Source organism: Xiphophorus couchianus, chromosome 13 (genome assembly GCF_001444195.1).
Source record: "Xiphophorus couchianus chromosome 13, X_couchianus-1.0, whole genome shotgun sequence".
NCBI lineage: Eukaryota > Metazoa > Chordata > Actinopteri > Cyprinodontiformes > Poeciliidae > Xiphophorus > Xiphophorus couchianus.
In genome coordinates this window covers 5,594,124-5,616,932 of record NC_040240.1, presented here as the reverse complement: position 1 = coordinate 5,616,932, position 22,809 = coordinate 5,594,124, and the positions used below count along the sequence as shown (strand labels likewise).

At 40.0% G+C, this 22,809-nt stretch overlaps 1 protein-coding gene across 2 annotated transcripts; it reads left to right on the top strand.

The window, feature by feature from the left end:
• The first annotated feature begins 2,289 nt into the window (after positions 1-2,289).
• LOC114155313 (SH3 domain-binding protein 5-like) lies at positions 2,290-19,368 on the top strand. Of its 2 annotated transcripts, XM_028035147.1 has the most exons (10): positions 2,290-2,470; positions 2,561-2,651; positions 2,878-2,940; positions 8,217-8,345; positions 14,009-14,173; positions 14,286-14,416; positions 14,693-14,735; positions 16,121-16,337; positions 16,457-16,810; positions 18,284-19,368. In XM_028035147.1, exons 2-10 carry the CDS (start codon positions 2,574-2,576, stop codon positions 18,454-18,456), a joined length of 1,353 nt encoding a protein of 450 aa, XP_027890948.1. In that variant the 5' UTR covers positions 2,290-2,470; positions 2,561-2,573; the 3' UTR covers positions 18,457-19,368. The 2 variants fall into 2 exon arrangements, with proteins under 2 accessions (XP_027890948.1, XP_027890947.1); XM_028035146.1 differs by having other exon boundaries at positions 2,290-2,651.
• The last annotated feature ends 3,441 nt before the right edge of the window (positions 19,369-22,809 follow it).

The window sequence follows — 22,809 nt, the reverse complement described above, 5'->3', positions numbered from 1 at the left end:
TAGCCTTTATTAGATGCATGCAATGGAGCAACAACCATTTCTGCATAGCTGTGAAGGAAGAAAATAAAAATCCAATGTTTATGCAACCGCTTTTCATTTTAGTAGCTTTGAATCGAATCCAGTGCAACTAACCACATGTGTCCTACGGGTACTGAATAGGGTCTGAGAGTCATTTAAGTCCAGCTGATCAGGAACAGAGAGTTTTACTGGAGAACATTAGCGAATAAACAGCATCGGGGAACAACAACAACCTAATCAGCACATCCAAGGCACTGAGTTTGAGTTTGCTGCACTTCATGGGAGATAAATCACACATTACCCTGCGTACACTATCCCCACATTGAAACATAGTAGTGGAAGCATCATGCTGCGGGGATGTTTTTCTCCGACAGGGGCATGGATGAGAAGAGAACAGAGGTGAAACATGTCAAAGTTTGAGACTGAAGTGGAGTTTCACCTTTCAGCAGGAAATTGATGCTAAACATACGTCTAGAGTTAAAATGCAAGGATTTAGACCAGGGGAGGCCAAACTGTGGCCCGTGGGTCACTTGTGGCTCTTGAAATGATTTTGTTCGGCCCCAGACCACAGGTGGAACCATAACTTTACCAACAAAATAGAAAACAATTGACGACCCAAAATATTTGGAAATGTTTCTTTTAAATAAAGCAAAAGTCCAAAGCTTTTTCTTTTCTTTTTTTTTATGTTTTGGACCTATATTGAGTTATAGATTTTGTTAATATTTTGTTTATTGTCAAGTAGTCAAAAATAAAAAACAAACAAAAAAGTGTTGTTTTTATTGAAGGAATGTTGTGGCTTATGAGTAGTTTAAAATCGCCCGTTTTGGACCTCAGGACACTGTTGGTTTAGAAGATCAAAATATATTCCAGTGTTAGAATGGCCCAGTCAAAGTACAGACCTAAATCGTCTGAGAATATGTGGCAATAATTGAAATTTTTATGTTCGCAGATTCTTTCCATCCACTTTGACTTACGTTAGGCCACTTCACAATCATGCAGTACCTTGTGTTACAAAAGATTTTCTATGTGACTGGACAGGCTGCAACCCGCCACTGGCAGTAAACAGTATTTCTCAGTTTCCTAGAAATAGACAGATGCAGACAAACGCACTTTAACGGGATCTAGCATGCTGGGAGCCACTGCTGGAGAAAAAGCTCTGTTTACAGGAATCCAGACACTTCCAGTCCCACCCCGGAGTCCTGGCCACCAGATGGCGGAGAGGAACAACCGAAAAGTCCGTATTGTCGCAGAGTTCCAACAAGCTGGACATATTTCAGTTCAAGTCTCATCACAATGCTTTTACCAAAGTAAAGGTTTAGTCATACTTGTTATTTTAGAGAACAAACCCTCCAAATGCAGATCCATTTCCAAAGATTTTGTGGTATTTTTGTATTTTCGGAAATTTGTTTTGATTAGTTCTCAAATCATTTTCAGAGGGACCCTGGGAATCGAACCCAGGACCTTTTTGCTGCAAGGCAACAGTGCTACCAACTGCGCCACTGTGCAGCTTATATAAAAATATATATAAAATGCATATATATATGTGTGTGTGTGTGTATATATGTATATAAAAATTTGTCTTCTTAATATGTTATTAAAGTATTTTGTAGACACATTTAAAATGCGGTCCAAATTCTGTCCCAGATTTTAACAACGACAAAATAAAAATAAAACAATACCAAAGAAAAATTCACAAAAACACCTGAAGGTGAGAAGTTTGATGATATTTCAAATCTGAATAATAAAAAAATATTGGTATTGGTATCAATATCAGATCTGATATTGGTGATAGTGGTCATGTATTTATTTGTTAATGAATCAATACCAAAATATGCAGTATCTTACACCTAATATATGGTGGCGGCAGCATCATGCTGGGGGATATATTGACAACGGTAGATGCAACATTACAAAATAGAGAGAATTGAAATGGTAGGTCAAGCATAATTTTTAAAAGACACTAGTTTAAGTATCTTTCGGTGTCACACCAAGCCCCCCTAAAATTTATTGAAATATAATTTTAATTAATTAATCGCTGACAGTTAATTTAAAGCAGTAACATATGGGACATCTAGTGAAAATGTCCCCCCCCCCAAAAAAAAAAAAAATTAATAAATAAAAAATTGCCGCCATATTTGGCAGCATTTTTCCAAATTTACCTTCTAACTTGAAATGTTTTCATTCGAAAACAAATGAAGCTTCCGCTTCAGTTTTATTTTTATTTTGAAGGCCCCAAACCGGAAACACTCCTATCGATCAGCGTAGGTAAATTTCTTCTTCTTTGCAGTTCGTTCGCGAGCCGAAGTTATGGTCCTCCGCGGGCTGCCTGTGGACGTCGCTGCGGCCGGACGCGGCGCTCTGCGGACCCCGCGGTCACCTCGCCTCCCGTCCGCCCAGTAGACCCTGCGAGCCCGCCGAGAGCGATGCAGGCTGCCGGGCGCTCTGCGTGAAGGTTAAACAGGGCGGACCGCTGCCAGACGCCCAGCAACCCCCCACTGTCTGCGCTGGAGACCCTCGCTTCTTCCTTTTTTTGTGTGTGTAGCTATTCCCCGAGGATGGAGCGCGACGGGAATATCTGCGAGGACGACGCTCTGTGTGCCGAGGAGGAGGAAGAAGTAGATCCAAGAATCCAGGTGAGAGATGTCTGGAAAAGTGTTGATGAAACATTCTTGTGAATAATTGATTGATGTATTATTTAGAGTACATTGAATCCATGTGTCTCTTTTAACGTGTTTTTTTGGGGGTCAAATGCAGGGACACAGAGCTGGTAATTTGACTAAACAGAAGTCACTGCGCGTCGCCTCCATTCTGATCTAACGGTCTGCCTCTCTTTGTCCCTGCCGTGTTTTCTGTAAACAGGGAGAGCTGGAGAAGTTGAACCAGTCCACGGATGACATCAACCGCTTGGAGAGCGAGCTGGAGGTAAGAAAATACAATCGAATAAAGATGATCTGTATCACTACTGGGTCTCTCCTGCCGGGGGTTAACAGCTTGAGATGTTTTCGTTTAAACACAGGAGCATTCCTCTTTCAGTTGCAGTTCTGGTCGTTTTGAATCCTTTCTTCCCTCATTTTGTCGAGTTAATACCAAAAACACCAGTATGTCCACGTCCCTCCTGTATAGTTAAGTGGAAGGAAAACAACAGCTGGGTTTCAAAACATGAAAAAATGTATCTTCTGTGTCAATACTGTGTTTTTTTCCCCCAGCAGATTCTCAATAAGATTTCGGCCGGGACTTTGACTGGGCCGTTATAGCATGTTTATGCTATTTATTTGAAACCTTCTGTTGAATCTTGGGCTTTTCCCTGCTCAAACACATCACTATTCTGCCACCACCGTGTTCCACAGTGGGAATGGTGTGTTCGGGGTCAGGCGTAGTGCTACTTTTAGCTGCATTTATAAATCAAACCCAGTTTGACTCAATTAATTTAACTTTTTTTTAATTTTAAAAATAAAATGCTTTTTTTTTTTCATATAGTTTTGCAGTTTTACATTATTACTATGCACTGTTGTGTTGGTCTATTATAGAAATCCCCAGTAAAATAAATAAAAGTTTGTGATTTTTAATATGACAAAATCACATGAAAGCTGTTGCTAGGTGCTTGACGCTTTCCTTAGCAACAGTGTTTTGGCTTTAAAACGGCTCAAGAGCCTCAGAAAGATGGAAAATTCTGGCCTCTTTCTATAGAAAAAAAATGGAACAGCTGCTTAATAGCACCTCTGTGGCAACTTAGAGACCGGTCGTTGCTCTCGCTATTGAACTGCAACTCCCTTCCCCTGATTGTGAAGGCAGAAATGAAATGCTTTTAAAGAGAAAGAAAGCTATAAACTCTCAAAAGATTGATTGTTAGTAGATGGGATTTTTTTCCATTGCTCTGGCTTGCGTTCAGATACAACCTAAACATTCCAGAGCGAGGCCACAGGTTTTCTTATCCTAAAAGTAGGCCTCTTCTGTTCCTCATCAAGAGAGGGTGGGATTAGCCTCCTTTTTTACTTTCTGTTTCCTGTTCTGTAATACAAAGAGAAAAAAGATTCTCTCTTCATTTGTAACGCACCAAGAATCCCATGTTTTGGAACGACGACTCGCAACTGTGACATTTAGCAACATCCTGAGGCTAAACGTTCAACAGCCAGGCTGCTTCCCTGCACTGCCAGCACACGATTAAGCAAGATGTGCTGTAGATCTACAGGATTTGGGGGAAAAAAAATCAGACAGTGAAGTTAAATCCTTGCTCAAACTGTGTGCGACTCTTCTGACACAGTTATAAAGCTCTTTTTTTGCTCCCACAAGTAGAACTGTGTGTGTGTGTGTGTGTGTGTGTGTGTGTGTGTGTGTGTGTGTGTGTGTGTGTGTGTGTGTGTGTGTGTGTGTGTGTGTGTGTGTGCGTGCTACAGGAAGGATAATAAATACAAAAAACCCTGGTAGAAATGTGTAAAATAAATTCAGCTTTTTTTGGAGCAGAATAGCCTCACGCTGAATAAAAATTAAAACAATCCAACCTTTATGGGATTAGTTTTCTTGTTGTTGTTGAGCTACTTTGCTGCCCACTGGGCCGTATGTTTTGATGAATTACTCAAGGAAAAACCCCAGCGTCCGCCATGTCATCTTACAATCTTACACCTGATATAGAAACTTAGCGACACTGAGATAAGCTTTTCTTAGCCGTTTCCTGTTTAAGAAGATCAAAACAAATCTACCTTATTCGAAGTAAATATTCTCTTTTCTCTCTCACTTTGAAGAATGGTTTAGAGAAATGGGTAATGTTATATTTATACCCCAACGAAACTGGTATTTGTGTAAGACTAGCAGAGAGAACAGACACTGATCAACTTAAAAAGATAATAGATAACTTGAAGAAATGCTTCTATCTTATATGATTTATAGAAATTATTATGTTATGTTGGTGTAGTTGGTAACACTAGCCGCTTTGCCATTACAAATGTGCTTTGCCAACCACATTTTTCCGCTAATGTTGGAAAAAACACAAATTTGCAATTGCGGTGTTTCCATTAAATACGAAACACAATTAGAATCACACATGAATAAGTTTGCTCACGTGATAAGTCATTAAAAAACATTCCGCGCCATAATCCTCCAACTGCTTCCTGCCATCAACGTCTTCGTGTTTTTGCGAAATAAACCGATTTTGATCTTGCCAAGAAAACCAGCACATGCTGGTATCAAAACCTTATTGAAAACCGAGAGATTTTTCACAATTGCCGTGTTCATCTAATTTATTTTCAAACCTAATTTATTTTCAAAATGTCAAATTGCGCAATTATATGGTCAGTGGAAACGCAGCTATTGTTGCCTTGCAGCAAAAAGTCTGGGGTTTGAATCCCAGGAGGATGCATGTTCTCCTCATGCAAGCATGGGTTTTTTCTGGGTACTCTAGATTCGTCTCATAGTCCAAAAATCGGACTGCCAGCTAGGTGTGCACTGAAAAATCGGCTTTAATTTTAAGAGATCGGCAATTGATTAATACTTTAATGTAATATCGATCTTATCTACCTGTACAAAGGTCTGAAAATCAACCACTGTCTCCTTTCTCTCTGTCAAGAGTGACGGCTAACTGAAGGACCCACCAACCATGTCATGTTTGCTGATGCTCAGTTAACAATAGTCACTGCACTGTTGTCAATTTAGCAAATTTCTCGCTATATTTAACAACTTTTCAGACAAAAAATGTCTGAAAAGTTTTTTTGCCAAACACAGCCAAAATCAGAATCGGCATGTTGGGCTTTTTAAAAATCAGTGATCAGCTTAAAAACTGGAATCGGTGCCCCCATACTTCTAGGTCTCCCCTAACCCTGCAGGGATACATGTGGGTACACACTATGGATACATAGATGGTTGTTATATGTTCCAATAATTATGCCACCAGTGATTTTATTTTTCAACACGAGATTTTCTCACTGATTAAATGTGTGTATTAAATGTTTGATTTCCCTAAATTACTCATTTTGAAATTTGGTGTTTATAAAATATGAACTCCTTTCAATGCTTTTCTTTTAAGATCTTCACCTGTAAAGTTTGCTGTATGTGCAGCTGTACACAGGATTTACCTCCTGGATTCAAAAGCTGCATCATTATCTCAGTACAGGAATGGCTCGTCAGGAAGTGCTATGATGTCACAGGAAGTGCGCTTCCTGCGACGCCCTCTCCGTTTTCCTTCGTTAACCTCTCATTTGCTGCTTGGTCAGCTTGATGAACAGGATGCAGGTGTTGCCTTTTCATGCCCGGCTTCTCCAAATTACAGCCTCCCCTGACCACCAGAGGCAGCATCTCACACACGCACACAAAACACAAACACTGATATGCAAACAGGTAGCAAATTACCTTTCAATTGCGTAAAAATGCAAATCTTCGAATACACAGCATTTGTTTGGGTTTCCACTCGCGCATTATCCTCACCGAAGCTCTGAGGATACCAGAGGATTACGTTTTTAAAATTCTTCACACACATTGCTGACAGGTCATGAATGAAGGCAGTTCAATCCAGTAACCTGACTCTCTCTTCTCTCTGTGGTCATGGTTTTTATTCGTCACAATAAAAAATAGCATGAGTGTTTCTGCACAAGAGACCATCTAGAAAGTAGGAAAATGTTGACACAACCCTAGACTGCCAGAGAGGCTGTGATTACTGAAGGAGTTTTAGCTTTGGTTTGGAGTGTGCAACCTAAAAACGGTCAGAAATGCAGATTCCAGATGCCTGCACTGTTCTTATATCTCCTCTCCGCAAAATTACACACAAGGCTTCATTTTTGCACTATGAAGTTTTAAATTGTGATGAATATTGTAGTCTCTAGCGAAGGTTTTCCACATGCAAGGGCTGAGTGATTTGGGGTCACCATGTTCCCATAACAGCCGCCAGACAATTTCAACATGTCAACTGGTTGTTAGGGAGCCACGCTAGGAAACAGTCAATTCTGTGCCATCGTAGCAACATGCACTGTTTGCTGAACTTGATTGTTTATGGTGTTTATTTATGTTTTATTTATTGTTTTGGGCCATCATGTTTTATTTAGGATATTTAAGATATCTTCCAGGTCCAGTGCAAAGTGTTTATATGTCTTAGACAGGGCGAACTTGCATTATCAATATACGACTTAAAAATGGTCTTAAGAACAAAAATATTTTTCTTTATAGCATTAATTTCTGAGACAATTTATCATCCAGTATTTTTTTTATTGTGACAGGCCTAACTATGAGTTATAGGGGATAGTACAGGATTACAGAACCCGAGTAACGCTCTGGAATCTCATATTACCTCATATTACCACTTAGCAAACAGTTTACACATCATAGTCCATGTTCATCCAATCTTAAAAATTGCAAAATCTGATGAAGATAATTACTGACTATTGATGTTGCACAATACCTTTGCTCGTAATCATGGCATTGAATCTTATTGGGCAACACTTAAAGGGTAAGTGATGCAAAGCTCAGCCCTGGGGAAATCCCATAGCGAAGATCCCCTGCAGAGGAAAGGTGACAATTGTAAGCTACTCCCTTTTGATTCAGCAATCCCAGCAACATGATCTGTAACCTCACAATGGCCTGCCACATTTATTGTGCAGCTCTAATCAGAAAGTGGGGCTAAAGTTGAAAACCTGATCAGAAGGGACCCCCAGATGTCATCAAATTAGTCACTTGGGTGCGACTCACTTCTCTTTGGAAGATGATTTTCAGCATCCGTTCACTGTTTAGACTCTTCTATATTTCATGTTTTATGCTACTTGTAACTAATAGATTTTAAGTAACAGACTTGTGATTTTAGATATATGTGTAGGCATATATTTCTCTGATCAAGTGATATTTTGGGGTTTTAAATAAAACATTTTCAGCATCCGCATAAGTAAAAACACACTTAGTGCTGGTAGTTTAAATGCACACGACAAACAGCCCAGGAGAGATTCACGATAATTAAATGTCTTGGAGATAAAGGACCTGGAATAGCATAATGGAAACATTGGAACATTTTCTGAGTTGGAGTTGTGCGTTTGTAAATAGAGCAATGAAATCTTGATTTATAAAAAGGCACAACAGAGGCCAACTTCAATTATGACCTCAAAGGTGACCCTTGCCTGGTTTCTGGTTATAATTAAAAAGTACCTGACCACTCAACAAACAATGTTTACCATGCAGGATTTGATAAGCTTATATATGCTGCCTTCTTTATGTCATCACATGTGCAGGACTTCCGCCAGAGGTTCCGAGCGGTGCTGGTGGAAGCGACAGTGAAGCTGGACGAAGTGTTGAAGAAAATCGGACGGGCTGTGGACGACTCCAAACCTTACTGGGAGGCCCGCAAAGTGGCAAGACGGGTACACATACACACGTACACACACCCCCACATGCACACACACAGAGTACAGTCAAGCTGGATTGACTCTGAAGCTGACAGACACCAACGTCGAGTTTACTGAGGATTACTGGCAAGTTTAAAGCACTCTACTTATATCTACTTAAAGGGAGCCATCACACGAGGGCTATTTTTGCTTCCTTGAGCTAACTTAGCATAAGTATACATTTACAAACTACTGATAGACTTGCAACAAATTTCATGTTCTTGCTCATTTTCTTTTATAGTTTTTTTAGTGCTTCCTGCACTGCTGCAGGTGGGTAGAACAACTTCCTGTGTGGTTTAAAACCCAAACTTTGCTTTTCTCGTTTGCAGAATACTTTACCAGCTAATCTTTAAAGCTAATGTTGAGGCTTCAGTCTGATTGAATACAATAAGGAATTGTGAAATCCATCGCCTCCATGTCTTGGCCAAGGAATTGGGATCTTCTGAGTCAGACTTCAGACGGCTGACATTTGTGTGTCATAGCTGTGCTGAAATAGACTTGAGGATTTTGGTGTGTGTGTGTCCTTGCTTGTGTCTGTTTGTAAGGTAATGAGATAATACTGATGTGAGCAGCATTAGTTCTGATGTCAGCACGTGAGGGATAAACCGGGAGGATTTGAATGGTGATGGGACTCGTACTCACGTGACAAAATCCATCTTTAGGCGTTTAAGTATATATATGTGTGTCTGTATGTGTACTTGTTTTTAGGATTTAGTAGGACCTTGCTGGTACAAAAGAAGACCAATGGGGTTTATGGGGACCGAAGCCAGATCTTAATTCAGCTGACCCCTATTCTTAGGGTTAATGTTTGCGTTAGGTATAAATGTAGCTGGTAAATAGACCAAAGCCAATAAAGGCCTGAGGTCAAACAGAAAAATTGTGTGGGCACAATTGATGGATTAATATTTAATATATGACCCATTTCCAAAGGATTCAGATATGTCCTCACTGACCCTACAGCAAAAGAAATGTCAACAGTGGTTCCCCGACCCCCTTTCATCTGCCAATCTCATCCTCCCCATGTTAACCCCCTTACATTCCAGCAGACTGAGGCTGAGGGGGAGAGTGTAGGAATTTGCCCAGTCCGCTCTATCTTTTGTCCTTTTCACCCAGCATTCTCCTCAGTCTCACTGGCTGTCAGCACGAATGTCTCTGCCCTCACTTGCAACCCTCATCCACTTGTGCCAACCCCACCCTTTGTCCCCAGACTCTATTAGAAGCAACAAACAGGACACACATCTGGAGGCGCTAGACTAGATGGAAAAAAACTGAAATGAATCAGCTGGAGAGTGACACACCAGACATGAGAAGCATGTAGGGTGGGATGAGAGATCATGGAAAAATGTCACGAGGTTACAATGTGTTGGTTTTACAGAGCAAATATGGAACGTTCTTTTGAAAAGCACCAAATATTAATTTTATTATGAAATCCTAACAAAGGTTGAAGCAAATTTACCTTTAACTGAAGGTAAATTGAGTTCATATTTTATCAACCATAAACTTATTTTATTAAAGAAAATAAACACAAAGTAGTACATAATGGTTATTTTAGTAATTGATTAGTCTGTCAATTATTCTGATGATTAATTGTTTAATCTGGGAAAAAAATTCCACATTCTTCAGATTTTTTGTTTAACCTCAGACTTATTTTATACAATATTAGAATATTAGAAATACATAAAAATGCAAATAAATAATTCAATTCCTTTTTTAAATAAGAAAATAAATGTAAATTATTTTTACGGAAAGTTAAGGCAGTGCTTTTTCTTCTGGGTGGAATATATTTCCAGACAAAGTTTTTTTTTTTATCTTAAATGCAAAACATATATATTTTAGTGCAGTTTTGGCTGAATTACTGCTCTGAGTATATATTCTTTTATCAAATGGTCTTTTTTGAGTTTGTCTTCTCCAGTTAGCAATAAATAAATTACTATATTAGTTCATGATTATTTCAATAACTGATTCATCACGTTCCATCAGATTTTGTCTTCTTAGCACAACATAATTTTGAAGTGAAAGATAAATTGTTTTCCCAATTTCTTTAAGTATAAGGGTAAAACGTGGTATGCATTTGCAGCCCATTGAGTCAGAACCATGTGGAACCATCTATCACATTAACTTCTGAAGTACGTATGTCTCTACCAGCTTTGCTCAACTAGAGACCGAAATTTTTGCACATTATGGGATGGAGGGTGTCCATGTTTACTTCTTTTTGCAAGAGCAAAGAAGGGAGGAAGCACATATTTAGCAAGTTTGGTCATAGACCACAGCCTGGGTTGTTTGCCTGGGTGGCAGCAAGGAAAAGACATCAATTTTGTCTGAGAAAAAGATTTGTCTTAGCTTTGATCTTCACTTTGACATAAAAACAGCAATGATGGACGGAGCTTCAGAGTCTTAGTTCATCTTCTGTTTGTGCCACGCAGTTTCACCTCATCAAATATCCATCATCCTCCGTCTGTTGTCCTCTTTTACACCCTGGGAAATGGGTCATGCAGAGAGGAAAAGGCAAAGGATTCCTTTTTGTAGCTGCATTTCTCATAATAATTATTATTAATTTAAAAAGGTGCCAGCTTTTATCTTTTTTCATAATAAATAAAACCAGCATGTGGTACATGTAATTAGTTTTTGTGTCCTATTCCCAATTTAGTTTTCTTCCTTCACCACATTTCACTGCATTTTAAGTCCCATGTAACACTATCCCATGTTTTTTTTACAAAGGTCTTCTTGGGTAGAATAGTTAGTCAGTCAACTCACTTTAATGAGAAGCAACCCCACCCATGTATCTGGATGCTTCTCTGTTTGCACAACACAAGGGTCGCAGAAGCTTTTACCTTTTCTAATTTAAACAAATGATTTTCCATATGTAAGAAACAAGCAAAAACACTCTTTAGAAAATATAACTTTGCACTGATCTTCTGCTGCCCCTCCTTCTTCTTCCTGAAGAATTTCAGTATGTCCTTGGCAGTGGCTTCTATGCTAATCTTCTTGTTCCTAAGCTGTTCTCCGTAAGTTTTTACCTTACGGCGTTGTGCCTCTGGTAACAACATGATGGCGAAGTCTAAGTAGGAGATGGTTCTGGAAGCTTACCAGACCTGCTTGAACGTCCTGAAGCTTTATTTATTACAGACCAATAGCACTCAAGCTAGTCTTGAGGAAAATGTTTACAATTTATAATGAAATAATTTCAAACATAAATAATACAATAATAATGAGTACTCACCATACCTTTGTTCTGTTGCTTCTCCTATACACTGTATGTATGTATGTATGTATGTATGTATGTATGTATGTATGTATGTATGTATGTATGTATGTATTTGATCATTTTGTTACATATTCCTTATTCTTATTTTTGGTAAACTGCTGAATACGACATCTAAATATTTGAAATAAAATCTATTGTCTACTATCATAAGTCTGTAGTTACAGCTGCAATAATAATCTTGAAATTGACTGAGATGCTGTCACGGTGTCTCTTGTTTCCAGGTTTTGCATTCCAGCTTTACCTCCGTTTTCAATTTAGTTTGGACGGTACTGTTATTTCACACCAAAGTAATAAGTTCGAAAGTAGTGCATGATAGGAAAAGTAACACCCATGCTGCAAAGAGGAACCTTTCCTGAATGTTCTGAAATCACTGCCAACTCACTTTTGTCATTTTTCCATCTTCACCGTTAGATTTTAAACGCACAACTTTGCAAAAATTATTTTTACCTCATGCAAAGTCATCTAATCCAATAGTTTCCGTAACAGAATCACGATGACCTTTAGCTTATTCATCTGACGCGAGTGCGTCCAGATATGTACTGGAGGGGGGGGCTTGGCGATAATCTCCCTATTGACTGTGGCAGTGGGCAAGCAGAGGCCACTGACAGCATGTCAGAGCCCCTCAGAGACAAAGTGTCTGTTTGTCTGCTGGATCAAGGCGCGCTTGTCTTTCTGAATGAGTGTGTGTGCCGTGGTAAGTCCTCTTAGTTTCTCATTGGCTGTCAAAAAAAATCCTCCACGGATCCTTCAAAGCATGCATAGAAATGACAAACATGCCCACAGGAGCAGAAGAAGAATACTCTATATGGAGAAACATTTTCATATCTCAATGTCACTTACAAACTTGTAACAACATGCTATTTGGGGGGTTTTTTATGCATACCAAGAGTAACTTTGCAGTACGGAGTCTATGCAGCAGTTTGGGTCAGGGAAAGTGATGGGAATGAGCTGGATTCCTGTAAACAATGTGGAGCGTGTTTTTCCTCAGAAGTGGTTCCCAGCATGCTAAAAACGAATAAAGTAGCTTTTTCCCCCCTGGGTCTGTTTATATCCGACCAACTAAAAGAAGTTTTATGAGCAGCAGACAGCGCAGGCTGTACTGCTTCACATTTGGTCTCCTTTAATGTGAACTTGAATGTATGTTATCAGGATTTTATTTGATAGACCAACAGAAAGCAGAGTGTAGTTTTTAGTGGAAGAAAAATATATATTTGGCTTTAAATTCTTTATTTTTTTAATGCACAAACGTGGGATGCGTTCGTATTCATTCACTGTGGATTTAATGCCTTGTTGTAGGGTGGGCACTTATCGTATCATATTGCATCGTTTATCATTTATTGCAATAAATTCATTATCATAAGAATTTTGATTTACCGTTCTCACAATATATTTCAGGTAGTGTTTTAAATCACCTCAAACTGTCTCTATTGTTTGGATGGTTAACTTTACTATTTGTTTCCACTGTTTTTTCATTGAGTGTATCAATAAATTACAAAATATAATTAAAGGTAGCTACAGAGAGCAATTTAGTGATACAAATCATATTTTTTATGAGACTGTTGTCCAAAGGAAGTATATTGCATTGTTTTTCAAGAGCAGTAGTTGTGTTTGTGGAGCTGTGGTTGCTGTGCCATTCAGTCATTTAAAGTTACCTAAAAAAATAGTAATAAATAATTCTTATTGTCAGTTTTATCATTATCACAATAACACTGTAAAATATTGTGATAAAACTTTAAGTAAGTATCGCCGACCCCTACTTTGTAATATCACCTTTTTCTACGATGCCATCTGTTGTACTCACCTAAAAATAATGAAGTAACATGACAACATGTGGAAATGTTCATATGCACTATACAACTGCTCTGGAGTACCTAAAACCTCTTCGTAAAACAGTACTTCACCATAAAAACTGCTCATTAGACCGCAATGAAACGCTAAATCATAATAATAATGTAAGAAGTATTCTTTATATGGGATTCTAATCTATCTTTAAGTTGAAATTACAGCTCTCTTGCTAAAATATGTGCAGGTCTAGGCTGAATAGTGTCACTGAGAGGGACCAGTGGTGTACACAGACTGAAAACTTTTCTCATCAAGTGTTTTGGTAGAAAGAGAGAAAAGAAAAAGGCAATAAATCATGCAAATAAAAATTATTGAGCTCACTTTAGTTTATGATGCAATTAATTGATTTATTGCTTATTGCAATAGGCACAAGCAATAAACACATTATATGATGTAAAAAAAAATTAAAAAAAACTTCAGAAGGGCACACTTTTTTTGGTCCACAGGAAAAAAGTCTATCTCTACACGTCTCTGAGTGGGACTCTTTGTTTCCAGTGAGTTGTAACCGTGACTTCCTGTTTTGGCGCCACAGGCCCAGGTCGAAGCCCAAAAAGCAACCCAAGAATTCCAGCGGGCGGTGGAGATCCTGCGGGCAGCGAAGGAGACCATCGCCCTGGCTGAGGAGAAGCTTCTGGAGGAGGACACCCGTCAGTTTGACTCCGCCTGGCAGGAAATGCTCAACCACGCCACCCAGAGAGTAAGTACGCCCGGGTCGACTCACCCGCAAAGAGGGTCCGTCCTAACATCCTGCTAAACCACGGCGTCTATTAACAGTTCCGGCATACTCTCTGTCCGGATTTGGCTTTCAGGTGATGGAGGCGGAGCAAGCGAGAACGCGGAGCGAAGCCGAACACAAAAAGACAGCAGTCAACTACAACTCCAGCATCGGCCACATGAAGCAGATCGAGAAGAAGCTGAAGCGCTCCATAAACAAATCCAGGTCAGCGCTTCCATTTAGATTGGCTGGAAATGACGCCGACAGGTTTCACTGCCCCTCTTTGGGCCTCTTTAGTGTTATGCAAGCGCGCTGAAAAATAGAGAGCTCTTTAAGCGTCACCTGATGCACTCCAGATGTTCCATGTGTTGATTGGACAGCTTTGGGTTGTGCTCCCTTTTTCAGAGACAAGGAATGTGACTTTTTAACAGAAGACTGTTTTTTTTCTTCTGACAGTTTTTTCCCCCTCTCAACCTTGTCTCTCTTTTTCTTCTTTTGCAGACCGTACTTTGAACTGAAAGCTAAATATTATCTACAGCTTGAGGTATGTATATAGAAAGCTTGTCGATTTTAGCTGAACTTCTAAACATCCAACTGTGAACTATCGCAACATTGTTAGGTATTAGAAATGTATTTATTATATTTACGTACATGTATACATATTGAAGAGTTGATGGAAAGCACGTTATGACTTTCTTAATTTAGTTATGGTTCTAAATTAACTACATTAATTTAAGGCGTGCTGTGGTGGCGCAGCGGGTTAGCACGCCCCACGTTTGGAGGCCTTAGACCCGCGGACGTCGCGGGTTCGACTCCCGGTCCCGATGACCTCTGCCGCATGTCCTCCTTCAAAAAATGGCGCCGGCTCAGCTGGCTGCCTGCAGACACAGCTCCTGTCGTGTGCTGTAACTGCGAAAAAATTTCCCTGCTGGGATGAATAAAGTAAAAATTATTATTATTATTATAGTTACCTGACAGTAACGTGTACAGTAGTAAGGTAGTGTGAAAATCCTGCAGAAAGCTGTTTATGTCACCAAGTCTCATTCGCACCATAAGCAATAATGAGTTGTTTGGTCCCACAAAAATGTTTAAATAGCTTTGGGGTTTTTTGTTTGTTTTATTTATGTGGGAAAAAATCCCTATGAAATCTCAAAGCAACAGGTAGGGGAGGGGAGTGGGCCACCACTAGTTAAAACCACACTCTGTCAAAACATAGCAAAGTGTATACCATGTATGTATACCATTGCGACTCAAACTTGAGCCTTTAGAGCCACATAAAGACAGTTACAAAGTCGGCTTTCTATCACCTAAAGAACATTTCCAGGATTAGAGGACTAATGTCTCAGCTGGATCTGTAGAAACTCATTCATGTGTTTATCTTTAGCCGCATTGATTACTGCAACAGTATCTTCACAGGCCTGCCTAAAAAAAATCAACCCTTCAGCTGCAGCTCATCCAGAACGCTGCTGCTCGCGTTCTCACTAAAACCAGGAAGATAGAAAACAACACACCAGTTTTAACGTCCCTACACTGGCTCCCTATAGCTCAGAGAATAGACTTTAAAATACTGTTGCTAGTTTATAAATCACTGAATGTCTAAAAGAAGCAGCATTTATTTATAATGCTCCACTAATGTAGAACAAACTTCAGAAAACTGCCAAAACACTGAGTTCCTGTAAATGAAATCATGTGTTTAGAGTGTCCTTTGATTAATAACTGCAACATTCATGAATATATTTAATGTACATTAGTTTGTTCATTTTGATGATGGCATTTGATGAAATTGAATGTGTATTGCTTCTGTTATAATTGGTCACTCTTATGTCTTTACTGTGAAAGCACTCTGAACTGCCTTGTTACTGAAATGTGCTATATTAATAAACTTGACTCCAGTTTTTTGCCTGATGTTTGATTCTGGGTTTTTCACAGCAACTGAAGCAGCATGTTGACGACCGTCAGGCCAAGCTCGTGTTCGCCAAGTCCGAGTACCGCGCAGCGCTACGCAGCCTGGAGAGCATCTCGGAGGAAATCCACGCGCACCGGCGCTCCCACGCCATGGGAACCAGGGAGCGAGGCGTGGGCGCCGAGGTCGACGAAGGTCACGACGACATCGCCAACTTCAAGATGGAGTCAGACGGCCTGTCTAGTAAGTGTTTGAAAATGTCCCTCTTTCGCCCCTCTTTGTCAATCCACGTTTGTGTTTTTTGTTGGTGCACCTTCGTGGCCTGCATGTTTAATGGTGTGTGTGTTGCGTGTTTATTTCAGTGGTGTCAGTTTCAGTTGATGAAGAGAGCAGTCGCAGCTCAGAGGAGGAGGAAGACACCCACACTACCTCCTCGTGCCGAACGACGCCCTCCTCGCCTTCTTCTTCGTACTCCCATCCCTCCACCTCTGCCTCCACTCCCATGAGCATGCCCCGCTCGTCCAGCTACCCTCCTTTCTCCTTCCTCGCCGCTTCTTCCTCCTCCTCCTCGTCTTGTCCTGAAGGTCTGGAGTCAGAGGCCCTCTGCGCCTCTCACGGCCCAGACCTGATGTGCAGTTCCGGTCATGTCTCACCTGTCCTGGGGCCTCGCAGTCAGTGCAGTGGAGCTTCCTCTCCAGACTGCGATCAGGAGAGAGGTGTGTAGTAGAATAACAGCACACGAAATATTACAGTAGGTCGTTAAATGTAGGAAATGATTTCCTTGCCCGCCATGTTTCTATCTTTTACTGGGTATTTCCCATTTACACACCTTCAGTATAGAGACTGAAAGTTATTAGTATTGTACTCATGAATATGCTTTCCGTTGTCATTTTATAAATTTAAAATGCTACAATTTCTTTTTGTGGTGAAAAAAATATCTATGATTTCTCAAAGCAACAGGTGGGGCAGGGGACTGGTTTCAGGAATGTGCTTTCCTGTGTCAGAAATGTGAAATGCCATATGCCAGTTAGGGCTGGGCAACAAAACAACAACAATAACGGCCGCAATAGAAACGTGACTTATATCAATAGAAAATACGTCTGATAGAATATTAATCGTTTCACTGAACTACGATCCAGAACTGCACAGCATTCTGGGGAATGGAGGCAGCCTCCCACGGCTAGCTAAGCAAGGTGGTTGGCATCAACTACTTCTCTTCCTCTTTGGTAACAGCAGTAGCTTTTTCTCTCTGCTAGCTTAGCAGCGGTTTGCAGAAACGGATGCAGTAGAGGAAACCACTATTGTCCAAACAGCCAGAAAAAACCCTGGAACTTTATGATACCTCATGAAAAAGAATTTAAACTTTAGTAAAGGCCTGATGGCAAAGTTTAAGGATTATGAAACATCTTAGAATCTCAGAATAGCTGAATACCGCTAGCTGGCTTACGCCGATATGTAACCAAAGATTGCTGTCGAGTATGCTGTAAGGAGTACTGCAACGGTAACTGGCACAGGCAGAACCAGATACACAGTTTGCTTAGAATTTAATGCAGCAAGCATATTGTGCATAAATTATCAAAATAAAACTGCACCGGAAAGAGAGTCAGATGTCAACACTAATTTTCCTAAGTTTTGAGTCAGATACTCGTTTTCTAGAAAGCAGATTTCTCTGCACCAGGTCTAAAATCCAACCTTAACCTTAACTCCCCCCCCGGTCTTATTGCAACGCTCAGGATTTCGAATGCAGATGTAATAGTCACGGAGTGGGGTCAGACCGTCAGATCCCAAAACCACACACACTACAAAAAGCACACGCGGGGTTAGTGCGACCCTATCGGACTGCGCACAGAGTAAAAATCTTGCAGGGTCCAATTCACCCCATCTCTTAAGACCATGGGAGGGTTAAAACAACTGCTTTTTGGCTTGAAATGACTGGATTTATATGTTTTGAAAACATATTTCCTTACAAAGCCCCTGCAAAGACTGAAATGCTTTTTTTATTTATTTGGAAAACCACGCATCAGTTTACTTCCACTTAGTGATTCTGTGCTGCTTCGTGTTGGTCTATCATACACAAAATTAAAAATAAACATTCAGTGGCTGTGAACAGTCCTCTGTAGACAGTTGGCCTTCCCCGCCTCCAGCAGGTACATTTTGAACCAGTTTTTCCTCTTCCCTCTGCGTTGCAGGCGACAGGGCGGAGGGAGCCGAGGCCTCTTTAGAGGGCGGCCTCAGGAAGCTCGCCTTGACCGCCTCCCGAAACCCCGGCGAGTCCGAGGACGAGGAAGATCCGCATTACATCAACCCTGAACTTACCTCCCCCAGCTCCGCCGCCTCTGTCCTGCTCTTGAACGGCGTCTAATGAACTTAACTCGGGACTCACCGACAGAGCGGGACGCTGAAGTGGGACTGAAAGAGACAGCGAGAGCTGAAGCTGCTCTCCTGCATGACTCCCCGTCTCAGTGTTGTGTACACATCAGTGTTGATGGTGTCTTTACCATCATTATACCCTCGTCGAGGATTTTCTGAAGCCGTGTGGACATGATAAACATCAGCGGGTGGACATCGGACAGCGAGTGGATTTCTGTAGTGATAGTGCTGGTATTATCAAAGAGCATTAAAGGTTTCTACCTGAAACTCCTACGGTTTCCTGTTGAATTGACTTTCTTTGCTCCATGTTCGCAAAGAGTCCTCCATTCTAGGCTTTGCGGGCCATAACACGGAGATGTAGATTTCCTTTTAGATGTTCTAACGCTATGCAGTGACGTGTCCAACCTAATCCTTACTGTAACCAGAGATCGGCATTGTACCACCTGAAGATACGGACGGGACAAAATCGAGCCGCCATTTATTTTTCGGTCTCGATGTTGAAAAGTGTATGGTGTCGATTTTTTTGGAGCGATGTGAAGGAAGCAACTGGAAGAAACTCTGAGCACTAAAGAGACTTTCAGCTTTAGCTACATAGACTTAGCATTTAGCTACATAAACAGTCTTCCATTTGGACTTGTGAAAGAGTGAGTGAATGTTTTTACTGAGTGAAAAGTTCAGAGAGGATTCTGAGGTTTCTCTGTGTCGCTGAGTGGATGATTTAGTTTGTTGTTGTTTTGACTGTGTGTGTTGTGTGTTTTGGACAGTTGTTCGGCTATTACCCCGTGTTAGAGATATTCTATATTTATACTCATGTATTCTTGTATATGAAACATGTTTTGTGGTTACTGTTGTAATTGTTTAGCACAAGATAAGCATTAAACTTGGGATTCGTGTAACTTTTCAATGAGTGGAAATTGTTCTTCTGCAGCATTTCTGTAAAGGTCAAGAATTACTGACCTTTATCATTTCATACAAAGCATGTCTATTTTTTTATCTTCATGTCACGTTTCACTTTAAAATCCACAGTTCTAACAGCTCAATCAATGACCGAGGGCTACATTACTCTTCATTTTGATTTTTTTCCCTAATTTAAGACAAAGTTCAATTGTATTATGTATGCTGTGGTGTTTCCCACTTCTTCAAAATATTTTAAGGCAAAAAATACATCTCCACATTTTCTCTCATCACACACACAAGCTTCTGTACATTCATGGGATTTTATGGAACAGACAAACACAGTGCCGAATAACAGAGTTGTGAGCAAATGATAACAGAAGGAAATAACTGGTATGCGTCTTGCCTCTAAGTAGAATCCAACGCAACCAATTGCCTCCAGAAGTCCCCTATTGTAAAACAGAAGTCGTCGCCTAGTAGTTTAACTTTCTACGAAGGCCTCAGAGGCAGAGCATTAGTGAAGTTGGAGCTTTATATAGACAAAGGAACATCCCAGCCATGTCAGAGAAACTTCTAACATGGTTGGGGGAGCTATTGTACATCCCACCGTTTGGACGTCTCAAGAAGCTTTGTTTACTCCTGTCATCTGAAAGTGAGAAAAGCCTAGGGAGACAGGGTCATCCAGCTACACTCACAGGCTGGGAAGGAGGACAACCACCAGCCTAGAGGAGCTCAGGTGGGACAATACGATGACCGGACAACCATTAATTGTGAACTTCACAAATCTGGTCTTTATGGAGGAATGGCAAAAAGGAATGTTTTCAAAGTTTTCCAAAAGCCATGTAGGAGATGCAACAAATTCTCTTCTTGAGTGGGACATGGAGGTGGCCTGAATTTATAAGAAAATGGATGGACGGTCCAGTCCAAGTCTAAACCTAAATCTAATTGACAAATTGTAGTGAGACATGTAAATTGATGTTAATGGGAGGTTTTTATTTAATCCGACAGACGTTGAGCTATTCTGCAAATAAGATGGATAAGAAACGACGTTTTCTAGATCAGACGTTCCCAAAGATGCTGTCAGGACCCCACTTCTAGGCAGTTAACAGAAATGTTCAAAATTATGTTTTCTTACTGTTGCAGCTCATTATCAGGCACTATTTTCTGTTGTTTCCTTAGGACACAAAGTAGAAAATCCATTTTTCCACTCAAATGTTCATAACCCAAGAAAACAGGCATGCTCCCAAGTTCTGATTGTGGTAGACTTGACACTTCTGTGTCAATGTAGTGACTGAAAACTCTAAATATCGATTTTTCCAGTTCAAATCAACACCTAATTGTAGAAGTTCAGACACGTTAGATTAATTCTGCTTCCTTCGGGCTTTTCAGGAAAATCCATGTTGTTAGTTCCGAAAGTAAAAATGAGAGTTCATAAACTGTAAGGCACTAGTTGCAGTAGAAAGTGATCCCTTGTGTATAAGAGGAAGATCTTTGTGTTTAAACACACTGATCTGATTTAGAGGCGGTGAAAAGGTGTTCCTGTTTGTCTTTGGGGTTTGGTTTCTTTGGGGAAAGGTCTTGCATAAGAACTCGGAGTCTGAGTCATCAGATTACACTCCGACTACTTTCAGTGCTCTCGTGACATTCACTGAACTACCCCATAATTAGTAGCAAATGTAAACAAACGGTTATTTACTGACAGATTTCTTTGACTTCATGATTTTTCTGACTCAAACATGAGCTCCCACTCTGAAGAGAACATTTATCTGCCCCGTTTTCTGTTACTATTCCATAAAACATGGCTTGCTGTAAGTCCCACTGACAGCTCAGTTGTTCACGCCGTCATCTCATGACTTCACTCAGGGCGACCAGACACCCACCTGACCGAGTTAAACGCAGAATAACGTCTTTCGTGGTCTAACGCCACACCGTCCTGACTGCAGACTGCTGCTGTTCACTTACATCAGAGAATCTAGAGTTTCAATATCTGTGCCAGAATAACCCTGGACTCAGATCATGAGGAACATATTTCCAATTACGTGTAGCCATGCCCTGTAATATACTGACATCTAGTGTTGATATTGCGTTATGGATTTGTGTTGATGTACACATAGTGAACACAAGTAGAGTTTTAAAAGATACATCAGACTTATTGCAAATTTTTGCTCAGGTCCCTCTTGAAAATGAGATCTAGATCTCAACGGGGTTTACCTGATTAAATAAAGGAATATGAATATGAAATATTGTTTTCCCCCTCAGTCTATGTTTAGTTGTTGTTAACAGAGATTACAGTCATATAAGATTATTGTAACATTCCTCATATAAAACAAATGGTACAACACCCATTAAAGCTAATTTATGTTATATTTCACAAAAAGTGGAAAATTATGCAACTATGGTAGCAAATAATTTCAAGAAAAATAAGACACAGAATTAAAATACTTACATGAATAACAATTATGTTTGTGATAGAATGTATCTTTGTATTTTATTTCCAGTTTCACTATCCATTCGAGTTTTTTTCCTTGGTATATTTAAAATTTGTTTAAATCAGTTTTTACTTTTATTCTGTCCTAAGAGAACAATATGTATTAACAGTAATGCTTTTAAATTTGAGACTTCATACAGGTTTTAGCAATGGCCTTGAGTGCACAGTGTTACGAGGCGTTTGGCAAAACAAAACTACTCCAATTTTGCTTTGTTGGAAGCGTATTTGAACAAAAGCTATGGTTGTTGTCTTGCTGGAAGCCTCTAACAGCATTTCTTTCAAAATCACCCTTTCATTGGCTCCCTATATCTTCTGGGGGGAAAAAAGCATCTCCACAGTAAGATGCTGTTAGTTTTAGGTGAATGGTCAAGTCTTGTTAGGTTTGCAGTGGTAAAAGGTACTCTGTTTTTGGACATTTTAAAATATTCAGTTTAGCTATTGTTTTTATTTATTATATGTTTTATTCCTTTAAAATTTAGAGATAAGAATTTCTAATGACATGGACAGTGTCTTCATTTCCTTCTAACAAAAAACCATCTAATGTTTTACAGAACAGCTGGATTTACACCGAGATCAGGACTCCATTAAAGCAGCATCTAAAGCCATTAGGTTGCACTGGGTTTCATTTAAGGGCATCAGATTGGGTGTTAAATACTAATGCAGACTAATACTTTTGAGACTTATTTGTAAATGGAGTTGGAATGCTCTCCCTGTAAATGTGAGGGTACTCTCTGGGTGCTCCAGCTTTCCATAGTACAAAAACATGACCAAACGACTGCTGGATATAGACACCAGCAAACAAATGGCTATACAGACAATGGATATATACAAGTTGATTTTACAACAAATTTAGATTGCAGACAGTTGGACAAACAACAGGTATCAGTAATGTTACAGTGACACAACAGTCAAGGAAAGTGTCTCAAGTGATTCCCCAACTTTCCCTCTAAAGCTATGCCAACT